This window comes from Scomber scombrus, chromosome 8 (assembly GCF_963691925.1).
Source record: "Scomber scombrus chromosome 8, fScoSco1.1, whole genome shotgun sequence".
Classification (NCBI taxonomy): Eukaryota; Metazoa; Chordata; class Actinopteri; order Scombriformes; family Scombridae; genus Scomber; species Scomber scombrus.
In genome coordinates, this window is record NC_084977.1 from 22,908,499 (window position 1) to 22,929,078 (window position 20,580).

General features: G+C 39.7%; 1 protein-coding gene across 3 annotated transcripts in view; it reads right to left on the minus strand.

Annotated features, from left to right (window-relative positions):
* The window catches only part of csnk1g2b (casein kinase 1, gamma 2b), a 41,010-nt gene that overhangs the window by 1,791 nt on the left and 18,639 nt on the right, over nucleotides 1-20,580 (minus strand). The window contains exons 4-11 of one of the 3 annotated variants that reach the window (XM_062423740.1): nucleotides 7,972-8,120; nucleotides 7,477-7,711; nucleotides 6,105-6,190; nucleotides 4,052-4,136; nucleotides 3,800-3,948; nucleotides 3,006-3,089; nucleotides 1,526-1,627; nucleotides 757-863 (exon numbers count right to left, since the gene is read on the minus strand). In XM_062423740.1, coding sequence (XP_062279724.1) covers nucleotides 757-863; nucleotides 1,526-1,627; nucleotides 3,006-3,089; nucleotides 3,800-3,948; nucleotides 4,052-4,136; nucleotides 6,105-6,190; nucleotides 7,477-7,711; nucleotides 7,972-8,120 — 997 coding nt within the window. The remainder of the gene's footprint in view (nucleotides 1-756; nucleotides 864-1,525; nucleotides 1,628-3,005; nucleotides 3,090-3,799; nucleotides 3,949-4,051; nucleotides 4,137-6,104; nucleotides 6,191-7,476; nucleotides 7,712-7,971; nucleotides 8,121-20,580) is intronic. The other 2 variants (XM_062423739.1, XM_062423738.1) reach the window with 2 other exon arrangements.

Consider the following 20,580-nt stretch of genomic DNA (forward strand, 5'->3'; position numbering starts at 1 on the left):
ACTTCAGAAACTTTAAAAGAAACACATCTGTACAAATGAGACATCAGAATATCAACAGATCCAGATCCTGGTTCACTATGATAACAAAGCTCTTATCAAACCCTTTTTTCTCTGTTCTTGCCTTTTCTTTAAGCAAAGATCTGAGCACAAAACGTTCATGAAGCAGGATTTTCATTTTTTTCTGGTTATAATATCAATCTCTGGTGGCAAATTATATCAGCTGCAGAGGGCTAAACTGAAGCTTTTGGTTTCTGTCAGGAAATGTGCTCTCTGCTCTTTGTGGCTGATGTCTGTACATTTTTAACACCACTCTACTTCCATGTTTTTGTAATTCAACAAAACCAACAGAGTCACGACTTTTACCCTGATGAAATGATCCAGCTGATTGTGTCCAGAGAATCTCACAGTTACGCTTTTATAAATATCATGTCAAGATTTCAGGAAAAATAATAGTTCTGATCTCCAGTATTTGGAGCAAGTAGATAGTAAAAGTAAAAACTTTCTCATGTATCAGATATGTTTTATATGTTATTCTGTTTATCTAATTTTTAAAACTGAAGCATTTCTTTCCTCTCAGCCAAGAGAAGTTTTGATGATTTACAAAAGCTCAAAGTTAAAAACAATAAAATCCGATAAGAGACTGAAGAGGAATATGATTTGCTTCAGATTCTAAAAATCTAACCTCGACCCTTTGTGAAAGTGCCACAGGAAAGGATCACAAACAGTTTTTTATGCCACAGGACGGCTGTTTCGTACTTGGTTTCGTCAGCCACTTCAACCTCGGTGGGAGCGGTGATGGGAGCGTTGGAGTGTCCAGCTGTGGGATCATCAGTGTTCAGCTCGCCATTCGTTGAGCTCATCACCTGTACAAAAAGGACATCAGAGTGCTCACACACACACGCACGATCTGAGCCACTGCTTGCAGGGTGGAGATGAACATTCACAAAAAACATGTATAACCTTCATTATGTCTGATTATCAGCGCTCTCTGATAAGGAGAGCAGTTTAGCACGTACAGTGACCTGAAACGCCCCAACTAAAGCGACTTCATTGAAGTTGCAATTCTATTAGCCAACACTGGGTGGCATATTTGAGCCACAACATTAACAATGTAGGCCTCTAACTTCAGGAGACACAGAAATGGCCATTTGACATGGTGTACATAAGGAAAATACTAGATTGCTCTTCCATCATTTTACTAAACCAACACAATCTTTTAATCTGCTTCATAAAATAAAGATTTCATGTATTTTTTCTAATAATTTAAGAATCCTTGTGGCTGCTAGATGGCCCTTCCTGTGAGCAGTTTATTAGCAGATGAGGCGAATAAAGCAGTGAAAACAAACATTGCCGACACGCTGGGATTCAAACAGTCTGATGCAAACACACAGAGGGGGGGTCAGACGGAGCACCTGACAGGCAGGTGGTGTGAAGTCACCGTGAGGGGAAAGGGGAAAGACACACACAGAGCTACGTGGCTTCATGCATTAGCCATCAGAGCAGCAGCAGCAGTAGCAGCAAGTACCTGAACAGAGCCCCCCAGCCGCTCAGCTGTGAGGTGCGACCCCAGAGTCTCCTTATTGGTCACGGGAGTGGGCTGAGACTCACTTCCTTTCGGCTCAGGCGACTTGACGCAAAGAGCAAAAGGGGTTGAGGAAGGCAGGTGGTCGTGAAGTAGGTGAGGAGGTGGGGGTGGGAGGGGTTGAAGGGAGGGGAGGGGAGAGGTGATGTGATGTGGCGGGAGAGGATAGAGGTGTGGAGGAGGAGGGACAAGGAGTGAATAAAAACAAAAAACAAAAACAAAAAAGAAACAAAACAAAAAAATTATAGAAGACATCTCCCAAGCAGAAGCAGGCTTGTTAAGACAAACTATGTTAATAGAGGAGTAGAGGGAAGCAAAAATTCATGTGAAGCACAGATCAACACACTAACAAAAGTCATGCAGGAGTAAAAGAAAAACAGCCTTGATCACCTCGACTAGCACTGCAGATGAAAAAAACACAACACAGGCGACTATCTACGAGACTGAGTATTTGGGTAACACCTGATCTGTAACAGTACACATTGAGTATGGTGTAAGTTTGTTTTAATTTGCTGAATTTAAAAGTTAAAAAGGTTTATTATCAGTCCAATAAACAAAACCTTTAACTGCTAGTATTTCCATATTGTTTGATGCGGCCGACTGTTTCAACCTGACTGTTACAGGTTTTTTTACAGTCAGGGGCAACGTGCATGAGGCTGAAGGTGTGGCTTTGCGAGCTTCAGACTGTAGCGTGTTGTAAACGAGCCAATCAAGTTAAACGGGGAGCAGTAAAGAGAGGCTAGAGTCCACAGTAATAAGTCAATCATAAAATCTAATGCACGCCATATCTGGACTTACAGGGAACAATGAGTCATCAAGTTCAACGACATGATTTGTGTTTATCAGAAATATCTTAGTTGTTTTTATATTAACTCGTTATTTAACCTGCTATTAAAACTGTCATAAAAAACAAGGCTCGGATAAGCATGCCAATGAAAGGAATATAAAAAAATAAGAAAAAAGAGAAAGAAAAAGTCTACACTTTGTCACACACTAAGCATAGAGGCTTGTCATTACTGGTATGAACAATGCAATTTGCATTTTCAACTCATGCATGCAATGACTTGAGCTTAGAGTGGCAAGGTGTGAGCCAGAAATGGTGCTATGTGTCACAGCTGGAGCAGCAGAGATGCCTCATGACTGTTCAGTTAATTCACTTTTAAAGGCATCAAAACTCTGCAGACTTTCAGGAAAAATGACGTCACCGCCAAGCAGACTGTAGACAGGAATGAGGGGGGTTTGAAGGAGAAGTTGAACTGGAACTGAACAGCAGCCATTTTCTCCAGGAAGTTGCTTAGAGTTGGACTGAACAGAAGTCCGGCAGAGGAACTTGAATGAAAAAATTGGTCGGTCGGTCGGTCGGTCGGTCGTTTGACAGATTGGTGGGTGGGTGGGTGTGGTGTGATAACGCTGATGACCTCACCTGGTTTTTGGTCTGCTGTTGTGCTTTGTCTCTGCTGCTGGGCTGCACAGGCGTGTCACTGGGGATAGGACCTATTGGTGTGGGCTGCGGGAAAAACACAGGACGTAACAATGAAGCATGGTTTGGAAATGTAAATATACCCGTAAACTGTGGCAAGATATTTGTAGATTTATCTTAGATAATATATTCTGTGACTTTAAGCTCCTCTTGCAAAATGTGCTTTTTGGTTTTTTAAAGAGTGACATTTCAGTTGAAAAAGAATATTATTTAATCAATCTCATTATCATTCTTCCAAAGTTTTACATCCACATATATAAATTTGCCAAAGTGAAACCTCTTTTCTGTGTTTTTATGAAAGAACTGGAATTGTATTTTAAGTCAATATCCTCTGCTAAAAACAAGAAAGCTATCAAAACTATGAGACTGTGCTCCCACTTCAATATCTTTAATTCAATTTAATTTTTCTTTACTCGTGACCCCTGGCATATTTTTATTTTTGTATTATTTATTTGTTTTTCATTTATTATTAATGTAATGTTTATCCTTTTATGTCTATGTTTACTGCACTGTTGCTGTGTATGTTTTGTAAGTGAGTGATAAATAAAGCTTATTTGAAAGAAAAAAAACAAACAAAAACAAACCAAAAAAACAATGAAGCATGGTTAAAGGAAATAAAAGGAAGAGAAAAACTGTTTGAAAAAGTGTTTGAATTAAAATGAAGAATGCGTCACCCACAATATTAGCTATTTTAAATCAGTTTTAATCCAGAAGCAACTGCATCAAGAGGGACTCACAAGTGATTTTCCGACCCAGTCATATTCATAGTCAAAGACGTAGCCGTTCCTGTCAAACAGATCAGTGAAGAGCTTCCTCAAGTAGTCGTAATCAGGCTTCTCAAAGAAGTCCAGCCTCCTCACATAGCGCAGGTAGGTGGCCATCTCTTCTGTACCAAAAGTGAAGGTATTCATGTCAAATTAGACATTTGGTTGGCTAATAAAGTAATTTAAAAGGCTAAAAAAAAAAGGAAAATGTTTGGTTCTACTGACCAGGGAAGCTTTCACAAAGCACTTCAATCGGTGTCGCTCGTTTGGTGTCCCCAATTTTCTGATACCTCTCCTTCAAAGTGTCCGCCTAGAGGTGGAAGAGGAAAAATACATATTAATCTCAAAATGTGGGCTAATACATGGCTGAGAGCAGTGTGAATGAATAGTCATATTCAAATGTGTTGCACATTAGGTATTCAACTAGTAAATCCTCTGGTAAGTTATTCTCAAATCTTGAATCATTACACAGCTTAGTGTACCTCGGCTTTAAACTTGCACCCTGTGGCAAGAAAAATGGAAACTTGTGTTTTTAGAGCTGAAATAGTGAGACAATTAATCAATTAGTCGATCGACAGAAAAGTCATCACCAACTTATTTAAGCATTGATTTCACATTTTCAAGCAAAATATCAACAACACTGAGGCAAATTCCTTATATGAGCAGACCTACTTGGCAATAAACCTGATTCTGGTCTTGACGCTCGCTGTCATGTTACAGAGAACTCGTTTTGGCCTGGCTGAGCCACCCGACATCGCCCACAATCAAACATCCCTACACATCCCTCTACCACAAGCTTCCTCCCACCTAGCAAATGTTCAGATGTGTTGCTTGTCTTCTCGTCTTATTCTATGTAAACCTTTGATATCGCCTCCTACAAGAGTGCCCTGCAACCCTGCGCTGCTCTAACTTGCTCTCCTTCAATCTGTAATCATTCTTTTATCAAACTGTGTGAGAGTCTCTGTGAACTCTTCTCGTGCAAAGCGTAGTATGTGTGGAAGGGGATTTTTCTTTGTGGCAATTTATTCAAATGAAAGAAAGCCCTGTTTCCTCTACAGGAAAAGTCTCTTCATTTTTCTAGTTAGTGTCTGGATCAGATTGAAAGCACCTGTGGATGCTATCATGAGGAAGACGGCGTTATCAATCATTATACTACGACCATTCAGGATTCTTGACTCTGATTGGCTGGCAGGTGAAATATTAAGTTGATGAATGAGTGTGTTGTCATAGCAGACATTTTGGAAAACTTACTGCTATGTGTGTTGAAATCCTATTTTAAAATCAAAGTTTAAAACTCTTGTAACCTGAGACCAGCCATACTTGTGAAAGCCTTTTACTGCTATCAGCTGTTGTACTGCAAGCAGCAGGAAATGACAAATGGTGTAGGGTAATGTTAGCAAGTGGTCACAGCATAAGTGAGATAATACTCTGTGCGGTGTACTCTGCGTCTTTCTGTTGGGTGGCAAAGTAAAGACACACACTTTCATATTACAAACTGGGTAACAGATTTTTAGTTTTCTTTATGAGTAACTGAAGGAAAAATAAAATAAATACAGAACTCAGTTTCTCAGAGGTACACAAGTCTGCTGCAGGTTGTGTTGTCTTTTATATCTGGACACTTAATGATCGGGCATTATCACTTCATTTCAAGCCAGTCCTGAGAAACTGCACCAAATTAAACAATCAAAAGGTGTCTAAATAGTTGTGTTGGGTGGCAAAGTAATGACACGTGCTACAAACTAGGGTGTCAAATTTTTAGTTTTCTTTGTAAATAAAAGTAAAAGGATGAATAAAATAAATACAGAACTCAGTTTCTCCGAGGGAACCAGTCTGCTGCAGGTTGCCCTGTGTTGTCTTTATTATCTGGACACTTCATGATTGAGCATTATCACTTACATGAGCCACAGACGATTTCGAGCTAATCCTGCGAAAATGCAGCAACTTAATCAAAAGGCATCTAAATAGTTTGTGTTTCTGCGTGGGACTGAGGTCGCTTCTTTTCAGCTGTCACAAATTTCAGGTTCAACAAATAAAACAGAAACACCAACACCAACAGGGGGACCTTGAAATGTCACCAGTGTGAGCGGATGGTGTTTTTCCAAACAAGGGAGTAAACATCTAAACTCTCTGTCCCTGAGGTTAATTTGGACGAGAGGTGTGAAGAGCTGCTGTAGTGAGGAGTGCAGCGGGAAGTCTCTATACTAATCATATAGGGCAATGCAGGAGTGATGATGTATGTGTCAACATGTTGATGATGTTCAATAACGCACTCCAGTACCTTTAGGCCCTGCCACGGGAGGCTGCCTCGGAGGAAGTACATGAACATGTGACCCAGTGCCTCCAAATCATCCCTTCTACTTTGCTCTGAAATAGACGAGAGGAATGAAAACAGGAAATCTGTGAGAAACACATTCACAGCTTTACCGGCAGGCAATAATAAGAGGTAAATGGACAACAGGAAATGAAGAATTACAATAGTGTAATATTAAATAAAGTTATGCATATTCTTCAGTAATTCTAATCTGAGTTAAAATGAACCACGTATAAAAAGACTATGATCCACGTTCATGAAGAGCAAACAATCCACAGGTTTTCATTCCAACAACAAACCCACTGATGGACACTCCTTAAAGTTTAGAGGGGAACTAATCAGTGAAATCCCCTCCTGAAGTGAACGCTAAGGATGAAAACATGCAGACTTGGCTTATCATTGATTAATCTGTCTATTATTTTTCTCCATTAAAAGTTTTGTCAATAAAATGTCAGTAAATAGTAGAAAAAACCTCCTGTTATAATTATCCAAAGTCTAAGGTTAAGTCTTCTAATGTCTTTTTTCATCCAATCAAAATATTTAGTTTACTTAAATTAATGTATGACAAAGAAAAGCATAATATCTTCAGATTTAAGAAGCTGAAACCAGATCAGTCCTGGCATCTTTTGCTTTAAAAAGTGACTAAAATAATTATTTAATTATGAAAATCATTGCCAATTAACACTCCTGTTCCTGTTCCTCTTTCCATTGACCATGCAATTTTTGTCACCCAGGGTCAAAACTGTGTCTGGTTTGACTGTTTATAAAGCTTAAGGTATAAATTATCACCAAATTCTGTGTTGGACCTTTTTAGCCAACTTCAATCCAACTTATTACCACAGGTTTTACACATGTTTTTGGAAATTATGGTCAGTAAACCTCATTTAAACGAAATTATACTTAATTTTTTACTTAACACTTGGACAACAGGAGGGTTAATATTTTGTTTATTAACTAATCGTTGTAGCTCTACGTGACACAACAGTTGTTCCCTCCTACCATAGAGGGGAAAACCAGCAAAGATGATTTAAAATACCTCCGAAATTAAGGTACACACAGGAGAAGTCTTAATGATTTATGTAAGGGAGATATGGAAAATGGAAACAAGCCGACACAGATACAGCTGATCACAGGAAACACTTTTACAGTAGCTTCAAATGGTTAAGCAAATAACTGTATGCAAAGTCAGCTTAGTGCTATTTGAGTACAACACTGTGTAGACACCTGTAAACAAAACATTTAAGCCTCCACAAAACTGAACTTCATGCAACGCTTGCACATGCAAATTACCCCCCCAAAAAAGGGAGCAATCACAACCCTGTTCGCGAGACTCTCTCACCTTTTCCCAGGTGTGTGTTGATGCTCATGTATCGTGCCGTTCCAGTCAAACTCTTGTGCTCCCGGTAGGGGATGTGTTTTTTGGTCTCGGGATCTATGTATTCTTTGGCCAGACCAAAGTCGATGATGTGGATGGTGTGCTGCCTCTTGCTTCCTGGCCGCCCAACCAGGAAGTTTTCTGGTTTCACATCTCTGTATATCAGACTCTTGGTGTGGACGTACTCCATCCGTGTAATCTGGACAAGCAGGTAAATAGATCAGATTTAGAATCACTCATTCATCCAGACAGTATTATCTGCTTTTTTGGTTGGTGTATCTGTTTTTCTTGTTATTTTGTTATCCCACAATCACCCCAAACCTGATGCTTTCACCTATCTTTGCACACAGCATTCCCTTTACTATTAAAAAACACTCTCAAAGTTGCACTACATTGTCAGTAAAGCCTCTGCGAGCTTGTCTAAACATTTCCCGGCTTCTGTCCTCCTCCGGGCCTCACCAGCTGTATGGCTATCATGAGGACGGTCTTGAGGGAGAAGGTGCGGTCACAGAGGTCAAACAGGTCCTCTAGACTGGGTCCAAGCAGCTCCAGCACCATGGCATTGTATTTCCCGCAAGGGCCAAAGTAGTACACCTGTGGGATTCCCTCTGTGGAAAAACACAAACAAAGAAAACAGACTTTGTTAAATCAAGCAGCTAAATGAAACATCTTACAGAATAATAACATTAGCTCTTTAACGGGCACTTTTATTTCAGCAGAGGTTTATGTACTGACACTTGTGATATATTTTAGATTTACTGCAGTGTTTTACTACAGTGATGACATGGAAACACAAACTAGCTCTTGAGAATTCCGTGACATGAAATGCATCCAGTACATTATTTCTCAATCTTTTATTACCCAAGCTCCAGTTTCTACTGTGTCATCCCTGTGTCATATAAACTAAAACTGATAAAAGAAACTGATTTCACTGGTATTAACCGTGTTGTACAAGAATTAAAATACTTCCTCTTAGGACACAGTGATACAACACTTAGTGCAGAGAGTCGTGTGAAACGTGCTTGTGCTCTGAGCTGAATTATCAGTCTGGTTTGTTGACAGGAACAAAGTGTGGGAGGAGTCCACTCTCGACGACACAAGAGCAGCAGTGACGGATTAAAGTCGAGCACGCTTCCCTCAACAGGTCTGTCAGAAACAGAGGGGGCTTATGGTTTCTGTTTCTCTAAAGCAGGATAAAAAGAAAGTGACGGGGAGCAGCACACTTGTCAGGAGCCATTATTACCTTTTGCTGCTTGAAACCACCACACCTAGTGAGTGATAATATGTGTGACTTCTGAAGAAAGTGAATCAATCAACCTGACAGTGGGCAAACTGGAGCATAGGAAAACAGTGTCCCTTCTGATTAAACAATACACATCGATTAAGTAAAATATTAATAACACTTCTAAAAGAAAAAATACATTACAATGATTTATAAGTGTGTAACAAAAGGCTTCACAACCTTGTCATAAAAAAATGAGCAGCTGTGGCCTGTGAGGAACCGGCATCGCATTTCACAAACACGCTTGAATAACATGCAACAGCTTGCTTGGAAAAAAAAAGAATGAAAAAAAACAAAACAGATAATGTCATGTAAGAAATGCTACGTTGACACAAAAACCAGAAACCACAAAAATGCAATTTTTCTGGTATTTTTTCAGCCCTTCCCTGTTGCAGTTTCAGTGGCTTTTTTATGTCTTTGGCTGATATTCATTTCAGACACAAACCAAATAAAAAAGCCACCTTTTGGCCTATCTCCCCAGATTTCTGGATCAGGTTAGTCTGGTTGTGTCACCAGCCAGCCAGCCAGCCGTCTCAAGACCTTTGAATCTCTCTGTGGCGCCAAAGGCGTAGTATCTACACAGTGGCCATCTCCCTAAAAAAAAAAAAACCCAAGCTTAAGATACCACGTAAACGTCGCTCCCACAGCAGGCGTAGCAGCGCTGATATGTCGTGTGAGTTTAAAGAGAGAGTGTGTTTTTCCTTAAATTGAAAATACTAAATAAATAAAAAAATGTTTCTAAAAGAAAAAAAGAAAAAGAGTGAGTCAGTGAGATAAAGATAAAAAAAGGAAATAGATTTCGGATGATGAGAGACTACATTTGTACTCATTTGACAGAAAAATGAATAAATGTGAGATGGAGATGAAGATGAAGATAGTTGGGGATTCAGTGCTTTTTTTGTCTGCTTGTCTCAGGGCGGAGAGTTTAGTTACAGTGTGATTTTCTTTTCCTAAAACACACACACACACACACACACACACACACGCACGCACGCACGCACGCACGCCTCTCTATCTGCACTTTAGTCTCCAGGATTTTCCTGGTAATGATGTCCATGACAGATGAGGCGGTGACAAGAGATCACTGGGAGGCTGACTCATCAAAGCTTGGCCCAAATCTAGAGGGCATTCAAAGCACAGTCATCACAAAAGGATGGCACAGTGTATTATGATCTTGTGCTGGTGAGCGTGAGCAAACAGCTGGTGGTAAAAGGCCCATTTATGAGGTGGTTTCTAAGATAAAGTTTAAAGCAACATTATGCAACTTTTTTTTACCTAAAAAAACAGCTTCAGAATCAGTTTGATGCTACACACTTGTAAAAGGAATAATGGCACTTCTTTCATTCCCACTCTGCTCCCTGAATGACTGCTCCTGTTCGCCTTTGGTTGAGTGGGTACGATCCACCCGTGACAAAATAGTAGTTACCTGGATGTAACTCCATTTCCTGCTGCTGCCGCCGCTTCACATTAAAAGATTTTCACTGAAACTGAAATTATGTTGAAATTAAATGTAAGTTATAATCGAGTGAGCGTAGCTTTGTTAGCAGCAATATTTTCAAATAAAAATGAGTCAACACTATGTTTCAGAGATATGTGGATCAGCAGATCAGTTAGAAACACTACATAGAGGGAAAGTACAAGCAGAGTGATGCTGTTTGATGAAGAGCCACAAAAAACAGGCTTTTAGTGCATTTTCAGGAAATAGCACATAATCCAACTCACCTAAACTACTTATTTTACCTTGGAGTGAAGGTACCGCACTATTACAATGTGAGGGATCAGTATGTAAAGAGGAACAGACTTCATCACTTCCTCGCTGTGCTTCTGGCTGATCTTATTTCTGTGATCATTAACATCTGAAGCCACAGCCGCTGTGTGCTAAAATGTTGTTGCTAACACTGATTGACGTACATTACGATCCGCATCATCTTCACACAGCACAGAAATTAACAGTCCTCTGGCTACTACGTATGTATCTTAGATTTGTTGATGATGACTGATGAGATAATAAGTGATTGTAATTCACTGAAGGGCTCGTCAGGCAAGTCAGCTGTCGCTTATTAGCTGAAGATCCATCCGCACGTACTAGGAAATGTTTTCATCAGCTGGAAGCGATCAGGAAAAGGATTTCTGCAGATTCTTAGATGTAGAATGAAAACGTTCAGTCACGTTTTACAGATTTCAATCAGCAGAATTAAACGCACCAGCGTCCTGTAGTAACCACATGTGGCAGCAGAGGCTGCTGTTACAGAGTCTGGCTTTAATGTAACGTGATATAACCGACAGCCAATAATAACTCTGTGCAATAGGATTTGGGAGATGTTATCTTAACAGTCACCAAATCCACCCCACAACAACAAAACAAATAGCAGAATTACTCTCCCATGCTACAAATTTTCTCAGTAACAGGAAGCAGTTTGTGGCTCAGAAGCAACAAAATGACGAGGCATGACTGGCAATTTTGTTTTTTCTTCAAAAGCTAAAAAGGCCAAAAGATTCCCTCGGAGATACAATAAAGCAAATGTAATCACCTCTGTTAAAAGGCTAAATGTCTGTCATTTTAACAGTTACATAAGGTCATATTAAAGAAAAAAATCTAAACATTGTAACTGTTCAGCAACACGGGGGAAAACTCTCTCTCACTGCGAGCCGACCGGTCGGTGGTGCTCTGACCCCCGCTGTCTTGACAATTTGAGACAATCCAGCCTATTGTATCCGCAGGAAGGCCCCCTCTCAGGCTGCATCGTGGCAGCTCAAGACAATGTTGCCCTACAATAAAATGTCAGCACTGAGGGCCAGAGATGAGAGGGCTGGAAGGAGAGGAAGATGGCCAGAGAGAAGAGGAGAGGAGAGGGAATGCGTATTAAAAATTTAGATTATGGAGTATGCTGAGAGGGACGAAGAGGAGGAGGAAGAGAAGAGGTGGCTTCCATTAAGGCCTGGCGCTCTGGAGATGTTCTCACAAGGCTGAAATGTGATCAGCGTTCAGGCTTGTGCAGACAGCCTCGGGCTGCAAAATACAACACATGAAAAAAAAAAGAAATCCTGCGAGACGCCCCAAAGAGCTGAAGAGTGGTGGAGAAACAACAAAACTGTTAAAACTATCAATATTACCGAGATCTAATATCCGATTTTAGAGAAACGGGGGGTGTTGATTTGTTTTCTCTGAGTTTCTTTGATGAATGTACACATTCAAAACCACTAACGACGAGGCTAAATTAGGTTATTTACAAGATTGATTGGACTGTTTGTCTTTAACATTAGTCATGATGGAAAAGTTGTTGTCCTTCTATCACACAACCAACGGTTTATATAAAAAGGCACAGTTGGCCTTATTTGTCTTCCAACGTTGCCGCGACTGCAGCGTGACTACCGGACAAACGTGCAAACATCAGGATGTGGATGCTGATTCATACATCGTTTAGCCATGGGATATAAACAGTAACGCAGATTTAAGTTGATCAACACTTAGTCTAGCCACCATAAACGGCACATAACCATTACAGAGTGCCACGTTTATTATAAGATGGTTTTTTAGTATGATGTAGCTTCAGTTTTACCCCTGCACTGTTAAAAGGGTAATCCCTTTGATGATAGCAATGAACATGTAAGGGTCAAATAAGGTTTTTTTTGTGTGGATGTGGTTTAGTCGAATTTAAAGTTGTTGTTTTTTGTGTGGACCCAGCATAACATTTCTGCTTTTAATCCATGTTGAGAGAATATATTAGAGGATTATGGCAAAAATGTCTAAGAGGTGAAACCATAAAAACTTTGTACAAAATAATTAAACTTGCTTAAAAACGCTAAATTCTAAATAAAACACCACATCAATTAGTTTGGCATGATCTTAGATTATAATTTTTTTATATTAAATAAAGGTAATGGAATACAATTGCTCTAAATATTAAATTTAATCTGGGGAATCATGTCAATCAGGAACCATTTCAATGTTTGTTTGTTTTTAAATTAAGTAATTATTTGTATAAGTCCACTTAAATACACGTAGGTGGATGAAATATGTAACATTTATCATTCTTTTGTGGTTACACCATTTGACATTTTCAGGAGCATTCAGTCTTAATTTTGGTTAAAAAAAATGGTGCAAATGTCATTTCAAATGACATAAAACCAACAAAAATGCTAATGTACATTTTAACAAACCTGATGCTGCTTTTAAGCTGATTTTTTAAAAGATATTTTTGAATTGCTCATCATACCAACCCTTATTTGTCACTGACCCATAAACAGAACTTATTATTTTCTGTACATTTATGCACATGCTATGTATAAGAAGTATATGATTTGCATGATATGGTTTGAATACTGTAGATCCTGTCTCACTAACAGAGTACATGATGCCTCAACGGGGCTCATAAATATTCACGGGCATGCGGACACACATCACCATTTAATCATTTTCAGGACCAGACATCCTTGTATGTGACACTAATCACACTAATCTTGCATGTCCATGACTGCGTGAACCAAGTCCGCCTGTGAAATATTAATAGAGAGCCGGCCCATAAAAACTGGGCGTCATTTTCCAACAGTGGTGACGTGCCTGAAGACGAGGCAAAAGAGCCACAGCTTCACTACCACAAGAACTGCTTTATTAACACCAGCACATTTAAAGGGTTTTTGATAATATCCCCTAAAATCAATATCATGACTGTCAATCATTTAACTAAGTAACAATTAATTAAACATTTTATTAAATACATATGTGCACAAGTGGGCCTCATTAATTTGTTATCCTAACCAATAACCTCAAAATCTTTCAATAAAGAACATTTTAATTATTTGTTAGAAAAAGAAAATATTGTAAATGTTCTTGCAATCGTTAAAATAACTCATAAATAGATTTGAATAGCACTTTTTATAGTTTCTGTTATTCCGTTCCACTGCCGGAAGTTTTGAGTTATGTTTGTTTGACAAATTGCTGCGAGTGAAATGAGCTGTTTGTTCCTCCAGACTGCGGTGGCGGAGTTCGGGGGGAGATTTCCTCACAGCTACAGGGCAGAATGTGTGGCTAACTTTGAGCTAACACTTACACGCCTCACTACATACACAGATGTTGGTAAATAAAATCTAACTAAATCTAAACTCATTCCTGTATTTCTGCAACATTTGAGTCATCTGTGACTGTGATAGACACACATAGTTGATAAAAAAGTATTTCTAAGGGGTAGGTGGCAGGATGTGTGTAATTAATTTATCCAACATGCTGATGTGGCTGAATTAGATCAATTTGTCTGTAACCTTTCATTTAATTATTCTACTACAAAGCATGACGTGTAGACGAGGACTGAGGGACAAACAACTGAATATTCACCAAATTGGTAAACTGGAAAGCAACGTTCCCAACAGCTGGGTTCTGTTCAGGACAGGAGAGAATTAACAGTGTATAGATAAGCTCCTCCTGGGCGTTAAGCGCCCAGTCGTCCACACTGTGACATACTTGAGGCTCTTGGGTTGCGCAGGACTAACAGGGTCACATGTCCCCATTTAGCCAAGTAGACAACATAAGTAGATTTAATCTATCGCCTTGATTCCTCCCATGCTAGACAGTCAAGTGAGCCCTCCTGTCATATCACCATGTAGTGGCTGGTCATCAGCTGGAGACGAGGCCTCTCTGCTCTGCTCATGCTGTAGTCCCTTTATTTATTTATTTATTTTTTTATTTTTTTTAGAGTTGAGCCACTGAAAGTGTCTCTGGCTCAGCCAAAGGATTATGTCTGATCTCAACCTCAGTAAAACTGCGTCACAGAACAAATATATTATGAATCAGCATTTAGCCGAATCCTGTCAGTTAAGTTGACTGAAAACTGTTTTTTGGCCATTTAAAGTGCTTTATTTTACCAACTTAATATTCTGACTCCTGTTCAAAATATCACACAAGCGGTAAAAGACTGAATCACAGTAGGAGGGAATCTGACATCTGTCTTTAATAGTGGTATTGATTTCCACACACACACACACACACACACACAGTGTCAGTCACACTTTGGTGACATTACGTGGCACAACACACCACCTGCTGTGTATGAAAATGTTTAGACTTTCTGATGATGTCAAGACACAGTCAGAGCTGCTTCATCCAAATAAAACAGGCCGTATCACAAACCAAAGAAACAATGTATGTGTTTATGTTTCTCTTTTTAAAGAAAGAAAAACTTTGTAATAATAAGCAGAGGTCAACATGACATCAATAGCACTGTATGACAATTACGGTACAGGATGTGCAAAAAAAACATGTCCTGCTTGTATGGCTTCGTATCATAGAGACAGTGTTTATGTTCCTATAGGAATATCACAGGAGTATTGGAGGGATTTTCCACTCTGTAAATACATACCGCCCGTGGATTCTCTGCACCGTGATCCAGTCTAGTCAAGGCTCTGCGCCTGAATATGCTATTCAGTATGTTCATATTATGGTTTCATAATCTGCTAACCAATTTCAGTATGAAACTCAGAGTGGCAGAGCTGACTCACATTAGTCTGGTAGATGGTGTTGACTCACATCTGTAAAAGCTGTGCAGTGGCAATCATAACAAAAACCATGTAAAGAGCAGCGTTGATTCTTCAGAGCGTATTTGAAAACACTATAAAGACTATATAAAAGCCTACCTGTGCATATAGTCTCTCTAGTTCTGTGTAAAGGCTAGGAAATTGTTTATATATTGCTCCTCAGCCAATAAAAGAGAAGCTGATAGCCATCTGTGGTCTCAAAGGAAGAAGGGATGGTTAGGATGTGTTTAATGCACCAGAACAAAACGACAGAAGGCAGAAAAAGACATGCCTGGACCGGACGAAATATCTACTACAAATCACTAGAAATGGTACAGGAAATGACACTTAAAAGTTAACGTCAACTTGTACGTGTGGGCATACATCACATAAGATTAGCTCACATCAGAGTGACTGATTAAAAACAAAAACAAAATAGGCCACACCCTGTTAGTAATGCATGTTTGAGTTTCCCCTTCGCTCTCTGCAGGCAGCGCTCAATCAATCAGGGAGGCAGAGGATCCTGTGGCTGAGGAAGCCATCCAAGTAGACACACCATTAAGGCCCAACTGCTCGTAGAGGGCCAACTATAAATAGTCAAGGACTGCCCTAATGCCCCATCTCCTTATCAACAGTGGAGAGCTTTTGCTGTGGCACAAGGAGCCAGGAAGCTGGCACGTGTCGCTAAATTAGACCAAGACAAACACACACACAGAGATGAGGGAGGATCACTGCACGGACAGGACTGGGGCACTTCTAAAAGTATAACACACACAAAAATATCTGTGAGCCTTCTCACATTAAAGTACAAATATAACATATGAGTTTTCACATATGCTGATACAGTGACTGCTATTTAAATAGTAGGTACTGATGCTTACAAACTAAACTTATTTCACACTACTGCTGGGCGGTGTGAGCAAAAACTTTTATCACTGTATTTTTTTTTTAAGATTCTGGCAGTTTCACAGTATTACTGATTTTTTTTTTTTACTTGACTGGACCTTTATCGAGGTTTATAGTGGCTTCTTCTACTGTCAGGAGTACATAACATATAAAAAAAATGTCATATCATGTATATGCTGAAGGCTTTGATTATTATAGGGCATAGGGTCATAAAATTATACATGAAATAGTTGTAGACTGTAAACAATTTTTATTGTGGAAACTGCAACGTAGTAAAAGAGAACTAAATAAATAGATATGCCAACAACTTTAACAAGGCTTCCTTCTGAAAACAAGATATTTTAAAAGATAGTTGGATAAACAATAGAAACTGAAGTATTCAAAGACATATTTCTCAAACAAAAGTAAGAAACAAGCCTAATATTAATTCACATTATGTTATCCTTCAAGCCAAGTATTAAAATGGCTGTTGCTCGGTCACAGTTCGCTATTATTCAAGGGTTATAATGCTCTTGTTTTTCCATAAATAAATAAAAACAATCCACATTTAAACTCACAGTAATAATATCCTGTGATGTCAACCTCGTGGTACATAGGAGACATTTTGAACATTACCTGCACAAATCACCCTCACAAATACAAGCTTTGGTAATCACAGGTCGTAGAGACATTACAAATATTGTTCCAGGAAAATCAGCCTGTCCACAGCATCTGGTTTCAGTGTGGACCCTGCAGCAGGTGACAATGTTCCCACCGGGGCTGAACACTCTGTCAGATTGGGGCGCTGATGGCAGGAATACAGAGCTACTTCCTACCACTCAAAAGGGGTCGGTGTCACTGTCAACCTCCAGAGTCTGCAGGTTGCGTCTCAGTTCCACTTTCAGTCCTCATCTGAGAGAGCGCCTGCACTGCTTTTTGAGAAAACTTGCCGAAGGCTTTTCACCTCAGGTTTGGCCTCTGCTGTTACAGCCCCGGGAGAGCTGATGAAGTGTTGGTGGTGTCGTCCTGTTGCTCTGTCAGCAGTGATTCGATCTCGTCTAGCGCTCTAGCTTTGAAGTCATCCACCTTTTCATTCTTGATGAGGCAGTTTTGAAGCGGGGATCAAGAACAGAAGCCATGTCTAGCAGGTCATCTGTGCCAGGAGTACTTTTCATTCAAGTAGGTTAGAATAGTTTTCTTCACGTCCTTCGTCAGTCGAGTGTCATTTTCCTCCCCCAGCGAGTATGGTTTCATTGAAGAGTACTGGCTTGAAGTATGAGATGCTAACATAGCGTTCACCAGACGAGGCATCTGTGAACTCCTGAAGTGGGCTCAACACCTTGTTTACTGCCCCCAGCAGACATGTCCTGTTGGCTGGGAACCAAGTGCCTTGTTTCCTTGTCTGCTTTCGACACCCGATTTATGGCTCTCTTTTGCTCAATCGGTATTTTGGATCATCTTTTGTTGCGATCACCGCCTACTAGGTGTCGTGAGCCAGTGCTTTGGCGAGCCCAATTCAGCCTGAGCAATGTCCACATCCCTCTTCCTTTTCCGGAAGACTGAGAAGGCACCAATAATTTAAAAATAACATATATAATAATCTTTTACATTTCTTTGTGTAAAAACTATGAACACAATGTCTAGTACATTTCATTCAAATCTTCTCCAAAAGGACAGCCTTCACAATGTTGGTCCTACAGTCCGTTGCTAGGGCCACCTGCTTCTCTACCCCAAGTCCGCAGGAATCAAGCGCCTCTCTCAAGCTTTGTGTAATTATTTCTCTGATGTGGTCATCCAGGAAACACAACGGTGGTTGTGCATCTCCCAGTTGCTGAGGTATGGCTCCGCTGTGGGTCTGTTGTTGTAGAAAAGTGAGCGAACACTCGCATCTCCACTTCCAGCCTGCTTTGGTGTTGTTGGTATTCAGTATTTTAAATCTTAAATATACTTTTTCTTGACTCTATAGCGGGATCACGTCCATGCACCGGTGGATTGTTATTGCGTTTGTAATGTTGCTCCACCACTCGTTTTTCCTGTTATAAATGTTATGTGCCTCGAGCAAATGCCTCTGCAAACATCTGACCCTTTCACTGACGCTACTGACTGACGGCCTTAAGTGTAATGACTGTGATTGCATACACTCTTTGTATTTGGAGTAAGTTGCTAATGTTACCACCATTAGCAACAATAGTGGCTCAACAAAATTAGCAATATAGTGTTTAAGTATTAAGTTTAAGTTTTGTTTTCAGTATATAATATCAGTAATATGATAATCAGTGACTTCCTGTTTGCAAAAATACACAATAAAAGTAATTACACAAGACAATAATAACCAAGCGATGATAAGATAGACAACACTGACAAAAGTTACAGTTACAAAGTTGCACTTTGAACTGATTTGACGGAGGATAAATACATTTACAACTGATTAACTAACTATGAGATAAAAGGCTTCTTTAAACACACGAATAGCAAATCTCATCTTCTCTAAGTTCAAGAACCTCTAAGTATCGCTGACTGAGTATTTAAATGTTGGGGCAGGAGGGGTGGCTTCTTTCCAATTTAATAGGATTAATCTTCTTATCAACAGAATAGTGTATGCAGTACATTTTGATTGGCTGTTTGGTAGAGGGTTATCTTCGGGTTGAATACCAATAAAGGCTGTGATGGGTTTGGACTCAATGTTTTCCACATATTTAGTAAAAACACTTGACGTGACACTCCGGACACCAAAGAGTTTGGGACAGGAACTAAAATGTGTGAGCTAATGTTATTATTAAAGTTATTCTGGTGCATCTCCGGTCTCTCTTTCTTCATCCTCATCTCTCTTTTCTGTTCTTGAATGTAATGTAGTGACGGAGCCTCTCCCAGCTGTTGACAGACTACTATGCTACCAGGCCAGCTACTCAGCTGTACACAGAATGCCAGTCAGTGGTGTCATTTTGTATATGTGTAATTATTAGGGCTAAATATAGTTTTGACCTGTTACAGAAAGTTAGTTGTGGATTTGTAATTGCTGTTGTGTTATAAAGTTATAACTTTAAGAGGAAGAAGGTTTAATGGGGGCGTCCCCTCTCAATACACTCTACACAGCTTGCCTCGACCATAGAGCTCTTCACAGTGAAAAACATTAAATATTTTGTTACCTATTGAAGAGTTACAGCAGTTCTTCGAGCTCTGCAGTAGTACGGCAGTGTATGAAAAATGTGTATCATACGGGAAGCGGTAAACCAGCCCAGCACTATTTTACACACGAGCCTCAATAGACTTAGTACGAAGCGGCTTTTACGAGAATACACTGTAAATCCCTAATCTTACAACTGGAAACTTCCTGCTGCAGAATGACAGCGTGGGGCGAACGTCACCTACAGCACAGGTCTAGTGGGCACAGTAGAGAGGAAAATATCAGGGTACTGTAGAGGTGGGACCAGGAAGGAGGAAATAGGCTTTCGAGGAATCCACTGACTCCCACTGATGTGGAAAGACAAACAACCACTGTGAAATTTCAGCCTCAAGTAGAGCGGAGGCCCTCACAGTTTTGTCTGTTTCTCACGTCCACACTAACGCAGATACATCTGAGCATGTATCCCTCCATATTTCGCTTTTAACTACACTCTGCTGACAATTTTCACATAAAAAAAACTACTTTTGACAAATTCTCTTCCTAAATACATCTTAAAACAGTGCGGACTTGGAAACTAGGATTTTCCTAAATTAACACTATCTGTAAAAAATGGATGACTACAGAGAAAGATAAAGAATCAAATCAATACTAACACAATATGAACGAAAGCTTCACAACAACTGAATTGCAGACCTGACATTTAAAAAGGTTAAACACAAATTCTTCACTTAGAATAACAACGTCACACTAAAAATGTGTGATACATTTTAAAAAGTACATGCAGTATTGGAGTTCATTTTCCACTTTTACAAAACAAGTGAGACAAAATGGTAGATGGAAACAATTTGTTAATACCAGTGGCACAGCATAAAAAAAAAAATCCACTGAACCAAGTAAAAATCACTATATTTAGCCACCTCTGTATCAGTGTCAACTTTTTTTAGGGATTAAATCTTTGTCCGCCTCTTTCTCTCTCACTCACATTGTTAGCTTGTGCTCGTTAATGGCTTCCATTAGAGTATGTTGCCCCAGCCCAACTATCAGATACAGCTCTCTCCTTCAGCTTGTCTCATAAGTGAACCGGTCACACTCAAAAGGCCGGAGGAGACTAAAGCAACCTGCTCAGACTTCTATAAACTCAACAAATTAAATTAACCCGTACATACTGTTCAGGGTCAAATTTGACCAATTTTCTTACATTTGAGAGCTAAATAAAAAAACCTAAACACATTTCCTTTAACCAGATTTTTCCTAATATGATCCACAGTAC